Source organism: Diaphorina citri, unplaced genomic scaffold (assembly GCF_000475195.1).
Source record: "Diaphorina citri unplaced genomic scaffold, Diaci psyllid genome assembly version 1.1 scaffold2, whole genome shotgun sequence".
In the NCBI taxonomy this organism is placed as follows: Eukaryota; Metazoa; Arthropoda; class Insecta; order Hemiptera; family Psyllidae; genus Diaphorina; species Diaphorina citri.
Window position 1 is genome coordinate 216,368 of NW_007377441.1, and position 17,589 is coordinate 233,956.

General features: G+C 40.9%; 1 protein-coding gene across 1 annotated transcript in view; it reads right to left on the minus strand.

The window, feature by feature from the left end:
- The window catches only part of LOC113467164 (protein split ends-like), a gene marked incomplete at its 5' end in the record, with an annotated part of 35,251 nt that extends 17,818 nt beyond the window's left edge, over window positions 1-17,433 (minus strand). The window contains 15 exon segments of the mRNA XM_026823207.1: window positions 22-491; window positions 2,039-2,464; window positions 2,612-3,736; window positions 3,880-7,061; window positions 7,710-7,763; window positions 10,675-10,946; window positions 11,042-11,528; window positions 11,929-13,716; window positions 13,787-13,983; window positions 14,765-14,840; window positions 14,976-15,196; window positions 16,332-16,471; window positions 16,510-16,575; window positions 17,090-17,243; window positions 17,300-17,433. Coding sequence (XP_026679008.1) covers window positions 22-491; window positions 2,039-2,464; window positions 2,612-3,736; window positions 3,880-7,061; window positions 7,710-7,763; window positions 10,675-10,946; window positions 11,042-11,528; window positions 11,929-13,716; window positions 13,787-13,983; window positions 14,765-14,840; window positions 14,976-15,196; window positions 16,332-16,471; window positions 16,510-16,575; window positions 17,090-17,243; window positions 17,300-17,433 — 8,792 coding nt within the window.
- Window positions 17,434-17,589: the final 156 nt, after the last annotated feature.

Here is a 17,589-nt window from a genome sequence, read left to right on the forward strand (position 1 = left end):
GTGACTCCAGAACTGACAGGCAGTCCTGAGGAGCTCGTGTCTATGGGTGTGCGGGGTCTGTTGTCCTCGGGTTGAGAGGAAGGCAGGGGGCTGGTGCAAGTTCCAGTCTCGATACCTGAGGACTCCTGGAGGTTGGAAGGGAACATGAGGCGCTGGTAGGCGTAGACGCGGGGATATTTGAATTTGAAGTGGGAATATTCATACTCGAAGTAAGAATATTCGTACTTGATCCAAGCACATTCGCTGAAGAAGTAACAGTTGGACTGGGAGTAGAAATATTCACGCTTGCAACAGGAATCGAACTGGACCCTGGTGTAGTGACTCCAGAACTGACAGGAAGTCCTGAGGAGCTTGTGTCTATGGGTGTCCGGGGTCTGTTGTCCTCGGGTTGAGAGGAAGGCAGGGGGCTGGTGCAAGTTCCAGTCTCGATACCTGAGGACTCCTGGAGGTTGGAAGTTGAGGACTCGTCCGATTCTTTCTTGGCAGGAACTCTGTGGATACAAACCAAATGCTAGTGTAAGGAAGGTTCAAAATTAGAGGCTTTTTCTCGTTATGTCTGATCTGTAGAGGAGGAGAACTATCCATAGTCGGCGCCATCGATAGTTTTTTTTATTACATATTTTCCTTGTTTCTAATGTTCTTATCCTCCAAAAAGACCTAACCTAACCTAATTTAAAGAAAATTATTAACTGTACACGTATTAATTTAGGTCACAGGGTTTTATTTCCCCCAAAAAGACCTAACCTAACCTAATTTAAAGAAAATTATTAACTGTACACGTATTAATTTAGGTCACAGGGTTTTATTTGATAGTCGGCGCCATCGATAGTTTTTTTATTACATATTTTCCTTGTTTCTAAAGTTCTTATTCTTATCCCCCAAAAAGACCTAACCTAATTTAAAGAAAATTATTAACTGTACACGTATTAATTTAGGTCACAGGGTTTTATTTCAACATTTATTTTTATTTTTTTTTTTACAAAATATAATTTTTTACAATTTTTTTACACCTTTCACTTCTAAAACGACCAAAACGAAAAATGTGCAGAAAAAACTATCGATAGTCAAGCCTCAACTATCGATAGCGTTTGATAGTGCTATCGATAGTTCTCCTCCTCTACTGATCTGGTCTGGTCAGTATTGGTTTGAATAGAAATAAAGCAATTTCGTGAATGCCGCCAGTTTCTTGTTCACTTAACTCCAGTGGACACAGTCGAGTGTTCACGATAGGGTCACAATAGTTCATGAATTGACCAGAACAAAAAAGCCTAAACTAAATCAATCCTATGAGAATATTTTTTGCTGAAACTGAAAACTTTTGCTCAAGGTATGTATGGAATAGCCCCCATTTAATAGTGCTTATTTATACTGTTCGCATAGGACTGAAAAGTCCCTTTACCTTGATCTGGTCAGTATTGGTTTGAATAGAAATAAAGCCATTTCGTTAATGCCGCCAGTTTCTTGTTCACTTAACTCCAGTGGACACAGTCGAGTGTTCACGATTGGGTCACAACAGTTCATGAATTGACCAGAACAAAAAAGCCTAAACTAATTCAATCCTATGAGAATATTTTCTGCTGAAACTAAAAACTTTTGCTCAAGGTATGTATGGAATAGCCCCCATTTAATAGTGCTTATTTATACTGTTCGCATAGGACTGAAAAGTCCCTTTACTTCAGCAGTAGGCTACTATTTTGGTGGTCAAATCCTCATATTATATTGAGGACAAAATTCCATACCTCGGCTGGGAGTAAACCCACGCCCTCCTGTTTACCAGGCGAGTGTCTTTACCCCTATACACCACCGAGGCAGGAATAGCCAACATCTGGGAGCACCCTAAGACGCGTTACGTTCTTATTTGAACTCATCAGTTAGACATAGCTCTTAGGTGCTGGCCAAGAATTTGGAAGTGTTATTTATACTTCAGAGATGGCACAAGAGAAAGCAAAAATACGACCATTCTTCTAGGATGAAGATATACTGGCACAAGAGAAAGCAAAAACCATAGAGTTAAGAATTCCGTGGTCCTTTGGTTGACTGTTTTGTGTATGGACTGTTCCAGGGAGGTGATGGGTTTGTTATGTAGGTTGGCCAGGGGCTTGTCAGTCCAGGCACCGTGTGAGAGGAGCTCTGTGGTTTTGTTATGTTTGAGTAGAGACTGTTCTGTGAATAGGACAGAGCTGCTAGGGACATTGGTTGCTTTGGATGTTTTATTGACAACCTCTAGTGATGCATATCCCCGGGACTCTGCTGGTTTGTCCTCGGGTTTGAATGTATCAAATGGTCGAAGTTCAGGCAGTTTCACAGGGGAGGGTTCAGGTGTTTTATCTTGTTTCATACCTTTGGTAACATTGGCTTGTTGTGGACTACCTTGGGTTTCGGTCTTCATCTCATGGTTTGGTTTCTTGGCAAGTTCCACGGACTTGGTGTCGGGTGTTTTAGGTGGAACAAACCCTGGTTTGATCTTGTCTTTGCCAGTAAAGTTCTCAAAGTGTGAAGGATAGTCTGGTGAACTACCTTGGGGTTCGGTCTTCATCTCATGGTTTGGTTTCTTGGCAAGTTCCACGGATTTGGTGTCGGGTGTTTTAGGTGGAACAAACCCTGGTTTGATCTTGTCTTTGCCAGTAAAGTTCTCAAAGTGTGAAGGATAGTCTGGTGTTCTGGGTGGTTTGGAGAAGTCCAAGGTATCGAATGTATCTTCTGTATCTGTGTCTATTTGTAGATCTGGTTCCGAGAGGTTCTCAGGAGAGCCAGGTTTGTTATCTTCCATGTTGTAATCCTCCTCAAAGTGACCACCGAATGCATCTCCTAGCAGGGCTGCCACGGCATCTTCTGTTTCTTCCTGGGAGATCACCACTGTGGGTTTTTCCTCAACAGGCGCAGGTTCAGGATCAGGGATCTTCTTCATAGCCGGGAGGTTCTCACACTCTGAGATACTCTTCACAGCAGAGTCATGCACATGTGCATCCATAGGAAGACCAAACCCAGGGATATCTGGCTTCTTATTGGCTGCTACAGAGAGAGGTGGACTCTCTAGTAGTGAGGATAAGCATTGTGCAGTGATGGGAGGCGTGGGTTCATTCTCTGCAGACCTTGCTTCCTCATCTTCATCATCCCCATCTCCCTCCTCATGTTCAATATTCCTCTGCTTGTGATGATTATGATGTTTCTTCTTCTTCTTTTTCTTCTTCTTCACTTTCTCAACAAGCACCGAGGTTGCATCAAAGTGATCTGTTTCATCAAGAAGTTTCGCTTCCAATGCTTTGCCTGCCTCATCTAGTTCTCGTGATTTTCTCTCTCGCCGTTTCTTGTCCTGGATGCGTGTTATTTCATCCGAGTCAGAATCTGAGAAGACTTGGCCTACTTGCCACTTGCTTGTGTTGTTACTCATACTCTGGTCTTTCATCATAGGTGTACTCGAGTCATCAGACAGAGGTTCAAACAAGGAGGTTTCAAGCTTGATATCTTTCTTACTGCTACTAGTCTTCTTTTTCCTTGACTTGACATGTTTTCCACTCGCATCACTATCATGGTTATGCGACTTTCTTCTTTCCTTCTTGTGTTTCTCCTTCTTACTGGACAGGTTGATATCACTGCACGAGAGAGAACTATCCATGCTCTTCTGTCTCTTCTCTTTCTTCCGATGTGACTTCTTCTTGCCATGTGTTTCAGAGTCTGTATCTACACTGGTCTTGTTGTTCACACTAATGTCTTTCTCTTCTGCTCCATGTTCTTCCTGTGTGTTTTTTTTTCGGAGAAATTTAAAGGGACTTTTTCTAAATAGGTTCCATTGGAATTGAAACCTAAAATCTGAAAGATTTCAAACATGATGAGTTAACTTTAACTTACCCCTTTGATCTCTTGCTAAACACTTTGTACTTTACTGGAACTTTTGAAAATAATCTCAAATGGATACTTCTGGATACTTCTCGACTTGACATGTTTTCCACTCGCATCACTATCATGGTTATGTGACTTTCTTCTTTCCTTCTTGTGTTTCTCCTTCTTACTGGACAGGTTGATATCACTGCATGAGAGAGAACTATCCATGCTCTTCTGTCTCTTCTCTTTCTTCCGATGTGATTTCTTCTTGCCATGTGTTTCAGAGTCTGTATCTACACTGGTCTTGTTGTTCACACTAATGTCTTTCTCTTCTGCCCCATGTTCTTCCTTGATAGAGGCTGTGGTGTTTGTATTCTCTTCTCGTTCTATCTTGACTTTAGGTTCGGATTTGATGAAGGACTGCATGCTATCCTGAGTACTATCTAGTTCACTCTCCTCAGAGCGGAGGAGTCTGGATTTTGCTTTCAGTTTGGATTTGACAGCACTTTTAACAACATCGTCATCTGAAGTATCAGACATGATTGTTTTCTTGGATTTGGTTTTGTTGGTTTCACATTCTGAGGTGAAGTCATCCTCAGAGCTTGTGATCATGTGTTTGCTATTTCTCCGTCCTATGCCCCGTTCAGAGTCCGTATCCTCATCATACGAGGTAGAACGTTTCTTTTCCTCTCGCTTCGCACGACTTTGTTTCAGTTGGGTAAACTTCTCTTTCTTCTTCTGCTCTTCTTCATGCTTCTGCATATTCTTGCAGGATCTGGCTTTGACCTTGTCATACATTGAGATATAGGCTGGTGTATCATCGACAATATCAAAGATGGAATGTTTCTTGTTTCTACCTTCATCATCACAGCTTCCAGTTTCAAAGGATAACTCACCTTTAATATCCTCGGTAATTTCCTTGCGGGTCTGCGCCGACTCGACATCCTTGGGTTCACAGCTACTCTCCCCCGGACTCACGAAGATGGCTGGCTTCTCTTCCATCTTGGGTGTGAGGGGAGCCACGATAGGGCCCACATGGTCCTCCTTCTTCTCCAGCAGATCCAAGTGTTGCTTGCGACTCTCTTCAACCAAGAGATTGCGATGTTGAGGTTGCTGTGATTTCTCCTCGGCCAAAGGAAGATTTTGGTGCTGGGTTTGCTGTGATTTTTCCTCTGGCAAGGGAACATTGCGGTGCTGTTGATTTTGCTGTGACTTGTCCTCTGGCAAGGGGACATTGCGATGTTGGTTTTGTTGTGATTTGTCCTCGGGCAAGACATTGCGGTGTTGGTTTTGCTGTGTCTTCTCCTCCAAGGCGAGATTTTGCTTGCGTAGGTTCTGCGATTTCTCCTCGTTCAGCTGTTGCTCCAGCTCCTCCACAAACTTGACTATGTTAGGTTCTGGTTTACACTCCGGCTTAGCCTCGTTGTGTTCAGGCACCGCTGACTTGCTCGGTGTATCGCAGGAATTGACTACGTAAGTGTGATCTGTAATGGTCAGCGTTTTGTTTCCGAACTGATACTTGTCTGGTTGAATGTTGGAGTAGAGCTTCTCAAGTTTTTGTTTGGCGATGAGATCTTCTTCCTTGATGGTGACAGGGGAAACATGGTTGGGTTTGTCCTCGTCTGGTTTCGAAAAGGCGTTCACAGATTTGTCGGCTTTCTCGTTGGCCATGGTTTGGTCAATGGCTTGGATCAGATGAGAGAACGCGCTGTCTTTGGGTGATGGTGATGTTTGCTTGGGGGGCTCTGGTGTGGTAGCTGCCGAGTGGGTTTGAACATTGGTTTCAGCAGGAGACTTGACAGTGCCTTTGAAGTCAGGTAGAGCTGTGGCCACTGTACATGGGTTGACGGACTTATCCGGTAAAGCTGTTGGCACGCCGACAAATTTGTTTGTAGAAACATCTTGTACACTGTGTACAGTTGTTGGTACTGGTTTGTTGATCTTGGAAGTCTCGTGAAGAGATGTTGGTACGAGTATAGATCTGTTCATAGGTTTGTCTTGAAGGGATGTAGGGACCGTAACGAATTTGTTGATCGTTTTCGAAGGGTCCTGTAGCGTTGTTGGTGTTACTACTGGTTTGTTCATGACTTTGTGAGCATCTGGTAGAGATGTTGGTGATACAAGCGGTTTGTTTTTGGCAGCATCTTGAAGAAACGGTGATGCTACGATGGGTTTGATGGTGGGTTTGTCTTGTAAAGATGTGACTCCGATGGATTTGTTAATGCTTTTAGAAAGATCTTGTTGCGAGGTTGATACAACAACAGATGTGGTGACGATCTTGTCATGTAGAGATGTTGGTACCCCAATAGATTTGTTGATGAACTTGGAAGCATCTGCTAGAGATGTTGTTACTACGGTTCTGTTCATGTTTTGGGCAGTCTCTTGGAGCGACGATGGTATTACAAGAGATCTGTTGTCGTCGTGCAAGGGTGTTGATGTTGTCACAAACTTGTTCATAGTTTTGGAAGACTCCAGTAGAGATGTTGATACGACTACAGTTTTATTGATGAGTTTGGAAGCATCTGACAAGGATGTTGGTGTGATCGGTTTGTTGATAATCCTCTGAGCATCATGTACAGATGTTGACACCACTACGGTCTTGTTGATTGTTTTGTCTTGCAGGGATGTTGGTACCCCGATAGACTTGTTGGTTTTGGTAGCGTCTTGTAGTGATGTTGGTACTACAACAGATTTATTCATCGTCTTGTGAGGATCATGTAGAGATGACGGGGTTACTATACATTTGTTGATGGTGATGACTGATTTGACGTCTGACATGGGAGGTTTGCACACAGAAAGTATACTCTTCTGATGCATGAGTTCAGAAGATACTATGCAGTTCTTGACAAGGTCTGGGTTCTGAATGTTCTTGTATTGTTCAGATAGAACGACAGGTTTGTTGGTAAACACTTGCTCACTGGATGTGACACGATCATATGGATGTAACATATTGGACGTGGTGTTGTTGGGTTTGTACACAACATTCTCCTGGTTCTTAGACTTGATGATTTGGTCCAGGGCAGGTTTAGGAGACTTGTTGATGTACTGATCCATGAGGTTGACTGTCTTGTGTATGGACTGTTCCAGGGAGGTTATGGGTTTGTTATGTAGGTTGGGCAGGGGCTTGTCAGTCCAGGCACCGTGTGAGAGGAGCTCTGTGGTTTTGTTATGTTTGAGTAGAGACTGTTCTGTGAATAGGACAGAGATCTTTTCTCTTGTGTTCTTCCACACTTTCTTTTCTCTTGTGGTCCTCGGCAACGTCTTTTCTCTTAGCTTCGTCTACAGTGTCTTTCTTTCTGTGATCATCGACTATTTCTCTTCGTTTCTCTTCAAAACTATCTTTGCGTCTTTCATCGCAGTTTCATGAGTGGTAAAACCCTATCAAGTATTCACAAACATACTTATGGGGGAAAAAAGAACAGATTTTTCATAGAATATTGCCTCCTTATGTAATACTTGAGTACAAAGTACAAAACAGCTCATCAATTGAATACCTATCTATCCATTATTTAAATATCAAAGATTTCAAAAGACATAGAAACATGCAAAATCTGATTCCTCATATAAAATAATATTCAAGTATTGTAAAAAATAACAGCTTTCCTCATATATCCACACAGATTTTTGCACATTATGTATGACCTTCTAATTGCAATCTGTGCACATCATTATTTTGTGCAAATTGTAAATAAAGTTCTTACCAATGCACAATATGATATTTCAATTTCAAATAAAAGATCAAGCTAAAAATAAGACAGATCTAACATAAATTATTTTGATGAATCATAGCAGGATATCTCTTCTAGACATGGGTGAGTTTCACATGATACTGCAACATGATTGCTTCATTTTTACCGTCAGTGAATGCATGTCAATCAGAAGCTTACCTTTGGTGAAATCAATATGAACACTATCCTCGTCATTCTCCTGATTTTGCCGATCTGAAAAAAAGAAACATTTCATTAGAATTCAACCTAGACAGTCCATCAATGGAGTTTTCCCAAAATGAACGTTGGCTTCCATCCAAGCAAAGAAAGTACCTACTGCATAAAACCAAACTTACATCGATATCTGCCAGTGTTTCTCAGACTCCTTCGACCTTTTATCAAGTAACTATTAAACGCCATTGTATTAACGATCGTTATTCAATTACTATTGATTGAAATACACATTTTTAATTAATAAATTTCACTTTTTTGTAGTAAAACAAATAGAAAAAAATGAATGAAAAACACAAGTCGTCTCGACTGTCTACTGTCATATTTATTTACAAAACAACTATTGAGTGTCAGCCAATCAGGGACAAGGAACTCGAGTAGTAGGATCCGTGAATATACAATGTCAGGGTACAAAAAAAAATTATGTGTCGAGATGTCGAGAAAATGAGCTGTGAATAAAGTTAATTTTCAATTTACTTAGCGCTTAATTTGTAGATTATTAATTAGTATCAATCAAAAGAAGTTCTATAAAATCAAAATATCATACATAGTATGTTCTATTTTCACACTAGCTCCGAAAGAACTACCAATATACGAAATACGAATTTTGCTCCGTAAGCGACTATACATTTCTTTATACCGTGATTATTACGTGTCGTGTGTTTGTTTACCAACAAAAATTTGAATTCGTGTTTTTTTTTTTGATAAAGTACAAGTACCTACTACCTACCTAGTTACCTACGAACCACAGGGGTACAGAACTAATAAAAAGTAATAAAATGATAAAGTACAAGTACCTACTACCTACCTAGTTACCTACGAACCACAGGGGTACAGAACTAATAAAAAGTAATAAAAAATGTACAAATCTACAAAAAGGAGGAGAAGACAAGAGGTAGTATGTAGATAAGAACGATTCCTGAAAAATTTCAGCATTAACATCCATCAGAAAAAGTTTGGATAGAAGAAGAGGTGGCCTGTGAAACTGACAGTGATAAGGGGGTCAATTCATTTTCCATGATCCCCATCATTGGACATACAATATTTTTAACCCACAATGTTAATTAAAATTAGTTTGATTGATCCATCCAAGTTAGAAGATAAGTAAAGTGCAAGTACTGTACATAGTGTAGGAGATATTTATTTAATATACCTTATTTATACTGTCGGCTAAGACTAAGATGCCCACTCCTGGAATCTAACCCAAGTTTCGTCATTATTTCCTCCTCAGTTATTTGACACGGACAACCATATCAACAAGAACATGGACCGCTTTCTGTTCACCACCGAAGGTCACGTGATACCCATCATCAGCAAATTCAGGGAACCCCCCTGGCTGTCCATCTCTAGCTCCCCTTCCCTCGCTTCTATGAACATTAGTCAACCCTCGGTAAGTTATTAAAGTCGATTCAAGCCAGCCTAGTTAGCTTTTAGGGTAGCACATTCGATTCGAAGAATGACAAGCGCACCTACTTACCTAACATTGCACGAGTCAGCTAGGGGCAACAGTATCTTTGAAGCACCTTTCCCGTAATTGGATTATTCCTCATGGAGGTTTAGCAATAATGAAGGTAGTAAGGTACATGTATGCCAGCCTAGTTTGTTTGCTTGGAGGGTAGCACGTCTGCCTAGGTCGCGGATTCGATTCCCGCCCGGGGCGTATTTTATCCTGAACAGATAGAGTTCATTCTCGGAACGTCTGGCTTTCTCCTATCATGTCTTTCGATTCGACCTTATCAGTTACAGCTCTCTCTATCAAGCCTCTTGTAATACAAAATATTAGATTTCAGTATAAAATAATTTTATTGTTGTTTTATTTTATGAAATTTTCCACACATAGCCTTGTTACTTAGCGTGCAAATAAATAAATTAGAATAAATCAATTTTATGATGATAACTCCTTGGTTTTTTTTTTCATTTTATTATTATTATTATTATTATTATTATTATTATTATTATTATTATTATTATTATTATTATTATTATTATTATTATTATTATTATTATTATTATTATTATTATTATTATTATTATTATTATTATTATTATTATTATTATTATTATTATTATTATTATTATTATTATTATTATTATTATTATTATTATTATTATTATTATTATTATTATTATTATTATTATTATTATTATTATTATTATTATTATTATTATTATTATTATTATTATTATTATTATTATTATTATTATTATTATTATTATTTACCTGGTTACTATATTACTAACCTGAATTTATTTTGTTTATATTACAGGAGATTACTGTCTAACTCTAGTGGATGCACTGGACACCCTTGCAATTCTAGGGAATGCCACAGAGTTTCAAAATGCTGTGGCACAAGTTGTCAAGCATGTTGACTTCAACAAAAACAATGTCATTCAAGTGTTTGAAGCAAACATCCGTCTTCTAGGAGCTTTGCTATCAGCTCATCTACTGATTGTAGATACCAATCAACGGAGTTTCAAAATGCTGTGGCACAAGTTGTCAAGCATGTTGACTTCAACAAGAACAATGTCATTCAAGTGTTTGAAGCAAACATCCGTCTTCTAGGAGCTTTGCTATCAGCTCATCTACTGATTGTAGATACCAATCAACCAACATCAATGATGTCTTGGGTAATTAAAAACATAAAACTGCCAGCCTAGTTAGCTTAGTTGGTAGTGCATCTGCCTTGTAAGTGCTAGGCCGCGGGTTCGATTCCCACCCGGGGCAGATTTTATCCTGATGGAATAATGTTCATTCTTGGAACGGCTGGCTTTCTCCTATCCCGTCTTCCTTCTCTCTTCGATTCCGGGACGATAAGACCATAGCAGTTAAAGTTCCCTCTGTCAAACCTCTTAAAAAAAAAAAAAAAAAAAGCCATGGTTTGGTCAATGGCTTGGATTAGATGAGAGAACGCGCTGTCTTTGGGTGATGGTGATGTTTGCTTGGGGGGCTCTGGTGTGGTAGCTGCCGTGTGGGTTTGAACATTGGTTTCAGCAGGAGACTTGACAGTGCCTTGGATATGAGGTAGAACTGTGGCCACTGTACATGGGTTGACGGACTTATCCGGTAAAGCTGTTGGTACGCCGACAAATTTGTTTGTAGAAACATCTTGTACACTTTGTACAGTTGTTGGTACTGGTTTGTTGATCTTGGAAGTCTCTTGAAGAGATGTTGGTACGAGTACAGATCTGTTCATAGGGGATGTAGGGACCGTGACGAATTTGTTGATCGTTTTCGAAGGGTCCTGTAGCGTTGTTGGTGTTACTACTGGTTTGTTCATGACTTTGTGAGCATCTGGTAGAGCTTTCTTTTGTGATCATCGACAGATTCTTTTCGCTTGTGATCATCAACAGATTCTTTTCTTTTGTGATCATCAACAGATTCTTTTCGCTTGTGATCATCTACAGTTTCTTTTCTTTTGTGATCATCAGTATTCTCTTTTCTTTTGTGATCATCTGTACTTTCTTTTCTTTTGTGGTCATCGACAATTTCTTTACGTTTTTCTTCACAGCTTTCTTTTCTTTTGTGATCATCTGTACTTTCTTTTCTTTTGTGGTCATCGACAATTTCTTTACGTTTTTCTTCACAGCTTTCTTTTCTCCTATGATCATCTACAATTTCTTTTCTCTTATGATCATCAGCAATTTCTTTTCGCTTATGATCATCAACTTCTTTTCTTTTGTGGTCATCAGTATCTTTGCGTCTTTCTTCGCCACTATCTTTTCGTTTGTGATCATCAACAGTTTCTCTTCTCTTATCTTCAGAGACATCTTTACGTTTTTCTTCACAACTTTCTTTGCGTTTCTGTCATCGAGAATTTCTTTACGTTTTTCTTCACAGCTTTCTTTTCTCCTATGATCATCTACAATATCTTTTCGCTTATGATCATCAACAATTTCTTTTCGCTTATGATCATCAACTTCTTTTCTTTTGTGGTCATCAGTATCTTTGCGTCTTTCTTCGCCACTGTCTTTTCGTTTGTGATCATCAACAGTTTCTCTTCTCTTATCTTCAGAGACATCTTTACGTTTTTGTCATCAGCAATTTCTTTTCGCTTATGATCATCAACTTCTTTTCTTTTGTGGTCATCAGTGTCTTTGCGTCTTTCTTCGCCACTGTCTTTTCGTTTGTGATCATCAACAGTTTCTCTTCTCTTATCTTCAGAGACATCTTTACGTTTTTCTTCACAACTTTCTTTGCGTTTCTCATCATGATCCTTGTCTTTCTTTTTGCTCTCCTCATGATCTTTCTTCTTGCTGTCTTCTGCGTTATCTTTCTTCTTATCTTCGTGATTTTCTCTCTTCCTGTGTTCGTCCTGATGAGTTTCTTTTCGTTTACTTTCATCATGACTGTCTTTCCTCTTGGTTTCCTCATGGTCGTGTGATTTCTTGTCACTTTCCTTGTGTCTGCTAGATGATTTATGTTTATCTTTTCTAGCGACATTGTTGTGGTGTCTGCTTGTACTATGTTCGGATTCAGATTCTCGTGACTTGTGTTGTTTAGAAGAGCTGTGCTCGTTGTTTCTCTTCTTTTCTCTGTCTTCATGTTCTTCTTTGGAGCTTCGTCTATCATTGACTTGGGACTTGTGATTGTCGTGATCTTTTCTTTGGTTATTGGATTTGACTTCTACATTTTCTTTTTCTTTTCGTTTCTCCGAGTCCCTCCTGTCTTTGTGTTTGGAATGGACATCGACACAGTTATGTTTCACGTCTTTCTTCTCTTTGCTGTCTACTTTGTCTGTTGAGGTTTCGTTAGGTTTAGTCTTGCTCGTTGTATCTATTGAACTAGAACTGGAACTATTTTCAACCACAATGTCTTTACTTTTTCTTCTATCACGCTCTATGTCTCGTTCTTGTTTACATTTGTTATTATCTACATCAGTTAAATCACAGTCTTTTGGTTTGGATGTTACACAGGGCGTTAATACTGAGTTCACATGGTTCAATGTTTTGGTATTGCACTCTGCTTTCTCTTCTATCGTTTCCCTGTTAGACGGTTTGACTTCTTCTATACTTGTGCTCTTCCTCCTTTCTATAATGGTGGGAGCACTCGTTTTGACCTCGGGGGCACTTGGAAGCTCATGTTTTATCACTAGTACTGGTTCGGACTTGGGTAAACTTTCTGGCGAAGGTTTAACATCTACTGTACAATTGTTTTCTACAAGGTGAGGCCCTTCCTCTATTGCGGGCTTTATATCTTCGCTAGGGCTAGGTATTGCTTTCACATCTTTGTTATCACTAGTCATATTTGTACTTGTTTCAGTAGAGGGTTTAGTTTCTAATTTAATTCTAGTCTCATTTACATTTTTGGTTTCTATTGGTTGTTGTGGTTCTTCCCTCGATCTTCTCCGTGCTGTGTCTCCTAGTGTTGTAGAGTTAGAGTTGGTGCTATTTCGCCTGATATTATTCGGCATAGGAACTACAGGTTTACTAGTTTCTAGACTAACAGTTCGACTGGGTGGTGGGGGATGACAGTTGTTGACAACATGAGGGTGGCTAGGGAAGGGATACTGTAGACCCTTGTTGATAGGCACTGGAGGGGTTGGGGTCGGGGGAAGGTAACTACGAAAGTTCTGCAATCCAATGCGGGACGGAATATATTCTTTGGGTTCGTACTTGTCATTCATGTTCTCTAGTCGCTTGGAATCCTCATCGAATATACTTCGCTTGGCTAGGACGGACTTGACAATGTCTGATGGTTGTAGCTCGTGCACATTCAGGTCGAGTAGCTTGTGTCTTACTTTCTGCCCTGTGCTGCTGCTATCTGTCTTGGTGGTCGCGGTCACTGTTCTGTTCCCAGACCATTTCTCATACCTCTCATCCAATGATTTGAGTCGGAGCTCCCAGTCTGACAGTTGAGAGGTTGAGGGTTCAGAGTCTTCTGATGAGGAGGAGGGGGGTCGCAGGGGCGGGGAGGGGGGGTGGGGGGGGATGACAGTTGTTGACAACATGAGGGTGGCTAGGGAAGGGATACTGTAGACCCTTGTTGATAGGCACTGGAGGGGTTGGGGTCGGGGGAAGGTAACTACGAAAGTTCTGCAATCCAATGCGGGACGGAATATATTTGACAGTTGTTGACAACATGAGGGTGGCTAGGGAAGGGATACTGGAGACCCTTGTTGATAGGCACTGGAGGGGTCGGGGTCGGGGGAAGGTAACTACGAAAGTTCTGCAATCCAATGCGGGACGGAATATATTACGAGGATTGCTTCTTGATGTCCACGAACTGGAACGAGAGAACACACAAGGGGTTAATAGAAATTCTGTGTTTTAAAGATTTAAGTGCGTTAAGCAATGGGTTAATAATTATGTAGTTTTATAGATAAGCCTGTTCTTTTGTTTAACTTTTGCCTTATTTCTGATGTAAATAAATGAGGCCTTTCTAAATTGTTGGCATAATGGGACTTTTTTACTTCCTTTTTTTTTCTCTTATCCGACACTATAAATAATAAGGTAGGAATGAAAAGTTCCTTTACTCTCGCAATCTAAATAAGGTCTTACGTAGGTATATTGAGCCCAAATCTAACAAATACAGTATGTAAGCCAAGTTAGCGTGGTTAGATAGCGCGCCTGCCTTGTAAGCACTAGGGCTCGGGTTCGATTCCCAATGCCCACCCGGGGCGGATTTTATCCTGAACAGATAAGGGTTCGTTCTCGGAACGGCTGGCTTTCTCCTATCCTGTCTTCCTTCTCTCTTCGATTTCGGGACAATAAGACCTCAGCAGTTCAATTCCCCCCTATCATAACTGTTCAAAAAATAAAATGAAATAATGGAGCAGTTGCAAATGGGTAAAAATTATTAATAAATGGTCGATTCCTATGTAAAAAGTTGGGAAAAATACAAATCTGAGGTCAAAACTCCGACATAATAACTGTAAAAGGTCGAAAATTCAATTTTTATTTTCCGTCAGAGTCCTGAACTCTGACGTCAGACTTCAGGAGATGCGCAGAAATCCTTGGCAGTTACAGTTCCCTCTATCAAACCAAACCTGTTAAAGTTATCTTACCTATAGGGGGGTCTCCTATCCATCACATACTCATTGGTATAATCACAGCGGAGGGCAGAGGAGGAGGTAGTGGCATGTCGCTTGTTGGCCGTTACAGTTCGCTCTATCAAACCAAACCTGTTAAAGTTATTTTACCTATAGGGGGGTCTCCTATCCATCACATACTCATTGGTATAATCACAGCGGAGGGCAGAGGAGGAGGTAGTGGCATGTCGCTTGGGTGTCAGTGGGGGCGGCGAGGCCCCCCGCGAGTATATGGGGGAGGGGCGGGACGTGGAGTGTCTGTAGGGGCGCGATGAAGAGGTAGATCCGCCCGAGGAGGAGGAGGAGGGGGTGTCCAAACCCCCGCGTACCACGGGCAGAATGACACCACTGCCCGCGCTGCTACCACCACCCCCGCCACTGGTGCTGCTGGCTGGAGATGCACCCATGCTGAAACACAAGAGGAGGAGGTTAGTTATAACATGTAGATTAATAGTTAATGGACGGTCCCACAAAGTGAGTTTAAACTCCCTTCGGGGGGTAAACTTTGCTCGCTTCCATGGTATCCTTAATCCATAAGTGCCCCCCGGGTGGTGCCAAATGAGCAATCTAAATATGATGTCAAGGTAAACTCTTGAATTAAGTAATCTGTTTGGCTTACTTTTTAAAAATCAACCAATCAGATTGCACGGAGTTTAAAATCACTTTGTGGACCCGGCTATAAGTTTATCCGTTTGTTTTCACAAACTCTTGGGGGGAAAAAAATCAACTCTGGTCCGAGGCGACTTTCATCCTAAAAAGATGGAGTTCGATCTTGGAACGGCTGCCATTCCTCCTATAAAATCCTCCTTTTCTCTTTAGTTTCAGGAATTCAGGATGTTAGGCCTAACTTATGACAGTTTCCTCTGACAGTCCACAAAGTTGTCACACATACTAAGCTTAACTTATACTAATACTAAACCTGCCTCGGTGGTGTAGTGGTCAAGGCGCTCGCCTGGTAAACAGGAGGTAGATAGTTAATGGACAGTCCCACAAAGTGAGTTTAAACTCCCTTTAAGGTAAACTCTTGAATTAAGTAGTCTGATTGGCTTACTTTTTTTAAATCAACCAATCAGATTGCACGGAGTTTAAAATCACTTTGTGGACCCGGCTATAAGTTTGTCCATTTGTTTTCACAAACTCTTGGGGGAAAAAAATCAACTCTGGTCCGAGACGACTTTCATCCTAAAAAGATGGAGTTCGATCTTGGAACGGCTGCCATTCCTCCTGTAAAATCCTCCTTTTCTCTTCAATTTCAGGAATTCAGGATGTTAGGCCTAACTTATGACTTATGACAGTTCCCTCTTATTTTTAATAGGTACTTATGGGTATGTTTTATTTGACATCATTATTTTTTTTCTATTATTTTTTTTTTTTTATTTTATTTTTACAAAGAAATTCTTATCCTAAGCTTAATCTAAACTTCTAAGATGAGATTTTAACAATATTGGTTACAATTTTCTCCTGCTGTTTTTAATATTATTGGAGGGAACTGGAAATACAATGAAGTTCTCCAAAAACATAGGTACTGCCGTGTGGAACTCACCTGTTGTCAAACATATTGGACGACTTCTGCGACTCGTAGAACGCATCCTGACATTCCCGTGACGCAAAGTCCACCTGAAGCTTTCTACTGCGCATGACAACTCCGCGCATGCCATTCACTGCTAACTGCGCGAACAGGACCTGAATGAGAAATAACACAAGTTCATTAGTAATTACACCTGTAGCTTTCTACTGCGCATGACAACTCCGCGCATGCCATTCACTGCTAACTGCGCGAACAGGACCTGAATGAGAAATAACACAAGTCCATTAGTAAAATGCCATTAGAAAGTTTGCCCTTCTTCCTGGCCGAGTGGTTAAGGGGATTTCCAAGCCGGAAGTATTGGGTTCGAAATGTTTGAATACCGACAAAAATTGATAATTCGGCCGCTGGCAAAGCCATGTTATCTTCGCAATAAATAATAGGGTCAGCTCCCATGGCGTAGTGGTCACTACACTCGCCTTGCACGCGGGAGACCCGGGTTCGATTCCCGGCGGGGTCAAGAAATTTGTATGGTATTTTTTAAATCGATTTATCTCGGTATCCAGAAGTCGTAGAAGAAATAGAAAAATTCCGTTGGTCCTCATTTTTCCTGCTCAATGACTTTGATACATCTACATCACCCAAGTAAGCGCAACTGATCTATTAAAATAAAATAGCTAGCTTGGAAGATAGCGGGCCCGATTTGTAAGCGTTAAGTCCCGGGTTCAATTCTCGCCCGGAGCGGATTCTAATTAAGAGTGCGACAATATACTTACGATAATCTGGCCGAATTGGTCAAAGTGTTTCTGCAGCTCGGACGCGGTGATGTCCTTCTCCAGGTTGCCTATGAACAGAGTTCTGGTGGCCTTCGGGTGAAACTCATCCAGCTCTGCCTCATACGGCCCCCTCCTAAGCCTAGTGTGATACCCCCTCGCCCAACGAGGTTTAGTTTAAATCAGTAATATAAGTACTAGTAATTGGCTGACTTACCACTAGATCGGGCAGGTAAATTTCGAACACAAATAGCCAGGGCTCGCCTGTCCTCACTGTGCAGACCCGGACTATTCGTACTCACAGCTGACTGAAGCGTACTCCTACTCCTGAAATCACAAAAATCAGAACACAGCCTTACTAAAACGTTCACTCGGGAAGAAAGGGCCTTCACAGGGCCTTCGATGGCCACGGGAGGAGGCCCTATAAAGGCAAATGACCCTGTGGAAACAAATGGCTCGAGGACCCAAGTTTCGAGATTTTTTCTTTCAAGAGGTTTGATCAG